The following is a 10336-nucleotide window of genomic DNA, read 5'->3' as shown; positions in this document are numbered from 1 at the left end:
AATCCTCTGCTTCCTCTGAAAAAAATGATTTTTTTTTTTTTTTCTGCTGAGGAATGAAAAAATCTCAATGTGCGAGATAGGGGCAAGCCATGTTTCACGAGGAATGAAGAGAGCTTGGAGTGCTGTTAAAAGGTGAGGCTTTCCAAAGTCGTTGTTGCACATGGAACATAAAACCTCACTAAGTGCTCCAGTTGTCTCTGTCCTTTCCCCAGCTGGAAGGAGAGAATTTGGCCACGAGAGGGCTCTGTACGGACAGGAAAGCAATTTCCAGACTCCTGGCCCCAGCAGGGCTACACGTGGCCTGGTGCCAATACAGACTTAGGAGCTATGCCGTGTCTTCCCCTGTCAAAGAAGTCTGTTCGTGGATGTCTTTACAAGTGTTTCTCCTCAAATTTTTAGGGCCACAGGTGTGGGATAATTGCACTACAGCTGCTGTATCCCACACTGCCCAGATAACTGCTAGTGACGATCACTGCTTGCTCTCTTGCCCTGCACTTTGCTGTGTTTGAGTTCCTTAAGTGAGAGCAGTGAGGAAAAAGCTGGTTGTATTCCATCCAATGACTGGCAGTCAGGACTCAGATCACATAATTTACTCTCTACACCATGAAACAGGTTCTGACAAATTAAATTAATTTATTTTGTACAAATGGTAATGGTGTCACAGTTAACACAGTAATACATAATTTTATACATCTGTTTGCTTTTAATATTACAAAATTCCCTGGGACTATTTATTTAAAAGGAGGGTCCTGACATTGATCACATTCTAGTTTGAAGATACCTTAATCCTTAAAAAATAAAAACAACACACCACCACCAAACAGTAACAGAACCACCAGTTCCAGTTATCAAATCTGACGTACAGTACAAAGTGTTAACACGCTTACTTGAAAGGCAGGAAAAATTGGTCAAGTGTCAATTAATTCATGGAAAGCTTAAAGTGTGCTTTAATCAGTGCAAATAGAGGAATGTGTCAATTGCTGTAGTATCTCACCACCTGGTTACATCTGGCATGTTATCCCTGAGAAAGCACCTTCTCCCTGCAAGTCTCTCGGAGTTTGTTGATTGTTGCCATGGATAAGCTTCCAGGATCAGTGAATATTTTCTGAGGGCAAAAGAAGAAAATTCTTAGTTAAAATGCTGGCTTTGGACAGCATACTAGAATTCTCACATAATTCTCGGAGGTGTGAAATCCCTGCTTCAATGTCCACACTGTGAAATTGCTCACTGCTCTTTGGCCTGCCTATGACAGGGTAACATCTTCATCTACTGGGCTGTTAACACACAGTAAACCTGCAGCTCATAACAAGTGCAGTAAGTTACACAAAAGCAGCAATAGAAAATTTGGTTTGAATGTGTGTCCAGTTGAGATTATTTTAGATGGCAAGTGGTAGCAAGTGGCATATTTAGAACATATTAAACTGTCCTGGGTAATGTGACAAAGCACCAGTGCACTACTTGTGTGGTGCTAGGTGGTCCAGGCTCTGGAACACAAACCAGTGTCTTCCTACTGCAAAAAATCATTTTTAATCCCTCACGAGACTACGTTTGCTCCTCTTCTCCACCAGGCTTCACAGAGGGGTAAAGGATCCGATGTAAGGAGTTGGTGTGTGCTGAATGCCAGCACACGTCTTCAGTTCGTTTTTTCCTTTTGTTTTCACTCGTTGTTCAAGAACAATACATTTGTTTCCACTACTTCACCTAGAACTTCTGAGTGAACAAAACTATGAAGCAAAGCTGCAGGTTTATGCACTTTAAGCTACAGTTAAGGTGTGTGGGCACCTCAGTTCTATGGAGCTGTTAAAGGACAACTCTAGGGCTGAGACTGTAATTGAACCAGTTTAGAACAGGTTTCTGGCAAAGAAGCCTTCAAACTGAAAACTAAGGTTCTCTTCTGGGGGAGGAGGCATAAAGATACCTGCCATCACCTCTACTGCTACTAATACCTGTACTGCTGTTAAAAACCCAGCCCAACAAACATCCAAGCACAAAAGTTTCAAAGTTACAGAAGAACCTAACCTAAATTGTTTATCTGTCTTCAAAGCCCCATTACTATAGTAAATAACAGTTAAAATTCCTTTACTCAGGGTAACTGCAAGAAAAAGGTGGTTGATTTTCTAAAAGTAGCTGGTGAAAAATTTAATACAATTAAAGAGGCGGGGAGGGAGGTCCTTCAAGAACAAGTGTTAGCATCAGCCTCTGAACAGGTGCTCTTAAGGCAGTTAACATTTAATAAAATCCTTATTCTAAATTGTGGAATGGAAAAACCCCTCAAACATCCCTCTTCTAAATTAAAGCTGTACCTGTGATTTTTCTCTTGCTCCTTTAATTAAAAGAGTTAAAAGTGTCAGTAAGTTAAGCTGATTTTTCTTCTACATGAACAATAATGAAAGTTAGTATAAATGGCATCCTACTGTAACTGACCTAGGCACAGAGATGTGCCATGAGCATGAAACACTTTGAGAGGTAAATGTGACCCTCCAGGACATGGTTTGGTGCACACTGAGCAAACAATGACAGTGGAATTGACCAAGTGATTTATGACAGATGTGCTCCTGTTACTTGTTTTGCAGCTACCACCTTTTCTGTTTCCATCTTCTGAGATAAGCCCTGAATCCAATCTTTTATGCTGATATGGCACCCATTGTATTAATAATTTAAAATAATAATTCTTAGCTTGCAGACTGTCATAGCACTTGGACATTCAACTTCATAGGTTTTTGTGTGGAAATAAGAACCCACTGGTACCATCTTGTTCTAAACAGAATGCTGTGTGTTCAGGTACTGCAGCCATATTATATAATTATATAATTATCAGTGCAAACTTAAAATTCACTTTGTGCTGATTCTACAATATGTATTTACAGTTCATCTGAAAATGAACTGCACAGGATCAATATCCACAGTTCACTGGAAAAATGAACTAAAATGATCTTCTCATCAGACTTCCTGCCTTAACTGGTAAAAAGGGCAAAAAGAATTTTCTTCCCTGTATGACAGTTAATGTGGGTAGATTTCTATATATAGAATTAGATAATAACTATTAAATATACTATTTAATTGATAAAAATTATTAAATATAGACTATTTAATATATGTATTAGAAAGGTTTGAGTTACTTATTTAAAAAACAATCCTAACAGCTATGTTTCTCCTAACTGTATCCATCTTTTGCTCAGTGAAAAACATTTCTAAGTCAGTCTTGGTTTTAATTTGGAATGACTAAAAGCTGCTGAGAATTTACCTGCATGAAGCTGTGACACTCTGTTACAAATGTTCCTTTGGTGATCTGCTTAAATTTTTCACAAATGTCAGGGAAATTAGTGGCTTCCAAAATAAAAGCTTGGTTTTGCTTAATCAATGTTAAGGCCACACGGAAGATGATCTTTGACCCTTCATAGAATAAACAATCCCATATTCGGAGCACAGTCTGCAGTAAAGGAGAGAATTCAGATTAACCTTGGTTTCCAGTAAGCAATTATTACTAAAGCAGTACCAATGAAATAATCAGGGGTGTAGTAAGAGAACTTTATGTTACCAGTTACCTCCACTGGAAGAATGTCAATGAACAGGCATATAAACCAGCGTGACACCACTAGGGTCCACATGACTCCATGTCTTTCCATCAGCTCTGCCACAGCTGGAACTTTCATTTTCACAAGTTCTCCAAGGACTTCCTGATCAGTTTTCAGGCCCAACATTGCAGGACTGTAATAATCTTGGAGAGAAGAAATCAAAACTCAGGAATCTGTGCACATGATCTTTTCACGAAATTGAAGAGAATGTCCTCTGCAGCTGAACATATCAAGGCACACTGAGCCTAGGAATCCCAAGGTGAAGTAAATTAACCCGCAGCACAAAGATCTCTGCACTGTGGTCATAGAGTGCTGCTCTTTCAGCCAAGCTGATCCCTCTACACAAACACTTCATTCATGCCTTCTGAAGTATCTTCTTTCTCTCTGATGTTTTTTGGCAATGCATTCTTCCTTCCCAAGGAAGGATTGTTTAGGTGGGTTTTGACTGCTAGCTTAAATTACAAAAGTTTAAACAGTTCAATATAACCACCACCTCCTTCCTGTGTGGGGGGCTGCACAACTCCCAGTCCACACGACACCCAGAGAGGCAACAGAAAACTCAAACCACCACAATAACCTGTAGCCTTTAGACCAGGTCCAGTCAAATTAGAAATGCGAATTCCCCAGAGCATCAGCTGTGCAGGGATGCTGGAGGCTCCCCATCTTCCTAGGTGTGACCTAGCCATTAAGGTAGGAGTTTTTCTCTCCTTTCTCTGAGCCAAGAAAATCCCACTTTTCATCGAATAATTCTGAAAGGAAGTGAATTACAGATCCCTCAGGCAACATCTCTTCCTACTTAATTTACCTGCAAGACAGGGACTGAAATAAGACCTACATTCCTGCACTTGTGCTCACTGCAGTAACTGGTAAATTCACAATTAAGAACAACAGGGCACTCTGGCTGTCAGTCCACAGCCCGTTTGTCAGTGTAAGCATTTTCATTACCAAGGTGCAGGCTGAATAACAAGCATCTCAGCTCCATAAACGAGTAGCTTTGGGTATATTTAAGGGAAGAAAAAGATGTTTCAATTCGTAAGTATTCAAATGCCCCAGGTATGACACAAGAATTACACAGATGTTTAAGAAATTTGTATTTTGGGTTTGTATGTTGAGAGAAACATTTAAGCTGGATTTGGCTGCTCCAGTCCTGGGAAGCAACTTTTGGTAGTTCACGAGCACTTTGCTGACAAGACCTATGTTGTTAACCTTTGATTATGGAAAGAAACCAGTGGTAACACGAGCGCCTTTCTATGCCTTTCTTTCCTTCACTGATTCTGGAAAGCTGCAATTCAGGTTTCTGCCATTGTCCCCAGACATACAGCATATAAAGGTGAAGGAATCAGAGCAAAGTGTATTTGCCTGAAATAATTCTAACAAAACCTCCCAGTGCCACAGGTAAGTTTAAAAATACGTCCAAACTATGCAGTACATCTATAACCATTTAAATTTCTGTAATTTCACAAGAGAAGTTTAATATTCCACTCTTTCCTGTGCCAATGGTTTACCAGAACAGACTTCGCACCCCATGAGTTATTTGCTCTACATTTGTTCTGTCCAAACTCTAGAACATCTACAGGAGTTTTTAGTGGTACTACAGAGCATCACATTCAATCTTTAGGAACCTAGCTTTCTGTGTGAGTTCCCCATGAAGACTGAGATGTAAAACTCCTCTACAGACCTAAGTCACTGCACTCATATATATTCTTTAACCATCTGCCTTTCAGTTGCTTATAGGGAAAGCTCCAACAGCTTAAACACAAGTAATCCCATGGAAAAGGGTACTGAAAACACACCATGACCTCAGAGCCAACACAAAACCCTCTCTTTCTGCATGAGTTGTATTAGTGCTGTGCTCATGTTTGAACTGGAACGCAGTAACAGTAACATTTATTGACTGAGTACATATTTTTTAATGTAATATTTTTTAATTTTTAATTTTATTTTTTCACTTGCTGCTTTAATGCAAGTGAAATCTAATCACATCTCAAGTAGCAGAACAAGCCCTTTCCCTTGCCTATCCCTCCTCCTCTCATACATCCACAAACCATTTTTTTCCTCTTTATCTGTGCTCCTGAAACACATGAGTACTGAAATCTTCAAGTTACCACTGGCAAATGTCCTCAGGAGGAAGGACAGCAGCCCACTCGCTCTGCTGCAATCATCTGATATGCTGAAACCAACAGCAGCTGCTATTTTTAATCTGAACAGCAAAGTAAATGTCACGATCTCAGGAACACAACTAGACACGTACCCAGCTCTTTGAGAGCTGGGAAGCAAAAAGTTAACTGACAGACTGTGTGGATACTTCACAGATTACTGAAGCAGCCAGGAAGCTTTGGTGTAAATTAAACTTTCATTCAAGTCTGTTAGATTGTAGTGCTGGAGAGGAAGAAAAAAGGAACTATTCATCTATCTGGGGCAGCCCCCTGCTGTTCCTCGTGGAGCAGGAGCAGCTCCCATGTGCCCTGGGACACAGCACTGCAATGTTCAGCCCAGCACTGCTGCAGAACCAGTGGGAGGAGTGATTAACGATTTATGCAAATGCCAATAACTGAGTTGCAGGGGTTTTCAGGACATTAGCTGCCAGTTCCTAACAGAAGTTAGGTTAGAAGTATCTGCACTCAAGACATATTTACGTGTAATTGTAGTATGTTAATTATAGTTCATGTAGGTATTCATTATAATTATTACATGTAATTAATACATAATTATAATATTCTATTTATTTTTCCTGTATAAATGCTTTTATGCATAAATGTATATATATATGATTAGCTCCTCAAATTAGGAAAGCCACATTTCCAAATCCTTCAGAAACATTCCTGGAGGACCTCATATTTGTGCAAAACTTATCCACAGATCACTTAAAAAGAACACCTTTCACAGTCCACGTCTGGTTTCACTAGGGAAAATGATTTTGCAACTTGGTTCAGTGTCTAAGTGCTTGGTAACATTTAACCTACATGGCTCTTCTACTCCCTCCTTATTTACTCGGGATTCCCAGTCATTAAGCCTTCTGGAAATGTCCCCTCAGCAAAAATCTTGCAGCGCTCCCTTGCTGCAAATGCTTCACTGTGTGCCCTACTTTCCTAATATTTTATAATTGGCTGCTCTGCCCAGAAGTCAAAATATCCTTGTTTATAACCAAGTCAAAATATCCTTGTTTATAACCAAGTCTCTCCCCCACACCACAAAGCTGTTTTTCAGAAAATACAGTGCAGGCAATTATTTTTACTCATCTACCATGGAAACACATTAGCTTTATATTCCTTACATATCTTATATCTTACAAATTGTTTGAAATTTTTAGATTTGCATGATCTACATTAAATTAGCATCTTAATTATTTTTCCCCTCTCAATAATCTGGCAAAATACTGAGCAGTTGATGACCCAGAACAAACCTGAGTCAGTTACTGCTCTCAATCTGCCACTTACTAATTAAAAAAATAGGCTAATTATATTGTTGATATCTGTTGATCTAGGTGGTTCATAGGAATGTCCTCTGACAAAATATCATTCCCATGAAAAAAAATACATAGCCAGGTTTCCTTCAAATGGTCAAACAGAAGTGATAATTTTTTAGGTGATCATAAACTACATTACTTTTCATCACATTTTCTGGAAGGCAAGAAGTGAAATATTGCATTATAATTATTATTGTATTAATTTATTACTAAATTCCAGAAAAAGATCTAGATGAAAATCAAGTTTCTCAATATGCAATTTGGCAATTGCTTCTGTAAACTGATCCAAGGCTTTCTGTACTTTCCTCTCAGCTTTTCTTTGTTGCTTACCCATGTGCTTTGCCCAATCTGTTCTGAGTACCTGCCTATGGATTTTGGATGCCTTGCTACGTTTAGGAGTGCCTGAGAGTGTAACAGAGGGCAATGTGGGCAGGATCCCACATGGAATTCATCCTGCTAAGTGCTCCTTCCTCATCAAAGTCCTGACCTGAACAGCAGTGTAGCCCTGTGGCTCTGTTGGGATCATCAGCTGCTTCTTCTTGGAGTCAAGCAGCAAACAGGAAAAGCCAGCTTCACCAGCTGCCAGCTACTTTATTGCTACTGTACAAGAGTGGTGACCACATGAAGGGACCTTTTCCCTTGTTCAAAGGGCTTTTTGTTGCTAACACTGCACTGCCTGTGGCATGCAGTCACTGAGCTGGAAACCTGTCCTGGCAGAGACACTCCTAGCACTACATTTCATTGTCTCCCTGTCACAATAGTTAGCACCTCTGGATCTTACCTCAATGTCCAGGACTAAGACATAACTGGCTGCTTGTGCTCCAGAACAGTAATAAGATTTGCAGGAAATAAGGATAAAGCTTGTAGGGACTCTATGACCTTGTTCTCTGTTACAAATAGATTAAGAGGTTCCAAAAATAAAAGTTTAAGAAGCAATACTCTTATAGTCTTAAATTATCTCTAGGAGTCAAGAGCTACACAAGTTTAAAAAAAAAAATCCTTCCAGTCTGTTGTGTATATGTCAGGTTAAATATACATATTCCTATGGAACTAAATCTGTAAGTGTTACAAAAATATCCAAAACAAGACCTCAGCTCCGCTGCTTATCTTCCAGCATTTCTATTATTTCAAGAGCTTACACAGCCCAGCCTGGAAGAGAATGATTTGTCTTGGAGATCCAAACCAACTAGAAAGTTAAAAACTAGCTGATTTAATTTTTCACACAGTCTATACAATGCAAAGTATTTTATTCACAAGAATACATCTGTAAATGTCCATGAGAACTGAGGTGGGTTTGTGTGTATGTGTGTGAGATGATGATAATGCTCTCTCTTCTCCCACAGTAGCAGAAATGTTTCATTTTTTATACCACCAAGCACCATTCAAGAATGTCTCCTTGCTGGAGATACCATTTGCTACCACACCTCACTGGAATCCAGGAGGGAAACAGAGGAAGCCTAAGGGCTGGCACAAAAATTCAGAGGTTTCCATGAACAGGATTTCATGAAAACCACTCCATTCTACATTTCCTATATTTCAAGTCAAACCCAAAACAGATTCCATCATGTGCATTTGTAGGAGAAAAATACAAATACTTAAAACATACCAGCTTTTGTGTCTTCTTAGTATCTGCATCAGGAGCCTTACATTAAAAGCTGAACAACCTGCATTTGGGAAGAAATCAGAAAGCCACAACAGGAAAAGGAGGAAACCCAAGAGTACTGCCAATTCTTTTTGTAGTATCAGGCCAGAGTGACCCCTGCAGCTGTCCTGGCCAGAGTGATATCCTGCAGATATGTGGTTAAATGGCAAGCTAAAACCTCTTAACTATGCCATTTTTAAAGCACAAGTTCCTAATTTTCCAGGGAACAGAAAAAAGAAATCTAACAAACCAAGCAACAGGCTCAAGCTATATTTTATCTCTTCCTTCAAGCTAAACTGACGGACTTTCTGTCCTGGGGTACTGAACTCACACAACAACCACCATTAGCTGTATCACTCACAACTGGACATTGGCTTTAAGAAAATATAAGGAAATCAAATTTATTTTGGATGGCTGAACTATCTTAAAAAAAATGGGAATTTTATAGCAAGCATTTTATAGATCCCTATTGGTTGATATTGAGATTACACAGAATTTAGAGTAATATATCTTGAGAAATTACTTACTAGTAACACCTTTCCAGCAGCACAAAAAGGCAGTATTTGTTTCTACATAATGCCATCTGCCTGTATTTATCTTTTGCTTCTAGTCCCAAACTTGGAGAATAGATCCCAGGGAGCTGAAAGAGCCTTTGGTTTCCCATTTGCATTTCACAGAGCACAGTGGGACTCTGAGCAGATGTAGCTACCTGCCATTTGGAAACTGAAGAAGGATGCTTGTTAATTAGAAAGACAATGGAAAGGCAGGCAAAGATGTCATCCTTCCAGAATTACAGAAGACAGATGAAATACAAAGAAACAAAGACTTTGTAAAACCCTCAGAGAAACAAACTGAAGTTAGCAGCATGTGTTTGGAAAACACAAATGCAACTTTCAGACATTCTAGTTACAGAGAATGAAATTGGCAATTTTAACTATTTATTTATGCACCAGTTCTATTATGTGTTGCTCAGTAGAGACATTTGCATAATTTAAAACTGGTCCAGCTTAAAGTTACAGATACCAAACCACTCCCATATAGCTTAGATATAACTGAGCAAAATACTGTTGGCCAGCTCTGCTCTCTTCCCTCTCTCCCCTCTTCATTTCTGCTACCATTGGAATGGCTACATTTGTCGACAGCAGTTTTTTCACAGCATCACTGAGCTGACAGACACAGCACACACAAAATATCCCCCACTCAGCTGTTCCCAAATAGCCTGGCCTGACTCCAGTCCTTGCACCCCATGAATTGTGCCTGCCTAAAGCGCTGCATGCTTTGGAGAAGTCTGCAGCTTATGGGGCTGACCCAGGAGCCGAGGCTTTTAACTCACAACACCCTTTGACAGACTTTTATCACCAATGTCCTCAAACAGAGGAAATTCAAGAACAAGCACTGAAAACTACAACTGCTTATCATGCATGTTGAGGAAACAAACTTTAAAAAAAAAAGCTTACAACTGTATAATGAGTCTTAATGACCGATGGCTTCAGCTGAATAAGGATTCCTGGATCTGTGTTTTTAACTCCTCTGTGGGATTAGGAAGAATAGGTATTTTATCAGTTGACCACACTGACAAGTTATTCTTATAACCTCAGCACAAAACACAGCAGTGATATCCTCTCATGCTTAAGAACCACCCCAGTAGTACAT

At 39.5% G+C, this 10336-nt stretch overlaps 1 protein-coding gene across 3 annotated transcripts in view; it reads right to left on the bottom strand.

The window, feature by feature from the left end:
* Positions 1-613: 613 nt before the first annotated feature.
* GRTP1 (growth hormone regulated TBC protein 1) overlaps positions 614-10336 on the bottom strand; it is a 34555-nt gene continuing 24832 nt past the window's right edge. For 2 of the 3 annotated variants that reach the window (XM_059839646.1, XM_059839645.1), the window contains 3 exons: positions 3546-3718; positions 3245-3430; positions 614-1105 (listed from right to left, as the gene is read on the bottom strand). In XM_059839646.1, coding sequence (XP_059695629.1) covers positions 1016-1105; positions 3245-3430; positions 3546-3718 — 449 coding nt within the window. In that variant the 3' untranslated portion in view covers positions 614-1015. The remainder of the gene's footprint in view (positions 1106-3244; positions 3431-3545; positions 3719-10336) is intronic. The other variant, XM_059839647.1, reaches the window with a different exon arrangement.

The sequence above is a fragment of the Haemorhous mexicanus genome, chromosome 2, assembly GCF_027477595.1.
Source record: "Haemorhous mexicanus isolate bHaeMex1 chromosome 2, bHaeMex1.pri, whole genome shotgun sequence".
Taxonomy (NCBI): Eukaryota; Metazoa; Chordata; class Aves; order Passeriformes; family Fringillidae; genus Haemorhous; species Haemorhous mexicanus.
The sequence above is the reverse complement of the archived record's forward strand: the minus strand, read 5'-3'. Positions and strand labels throughout refer to the sequence as shown.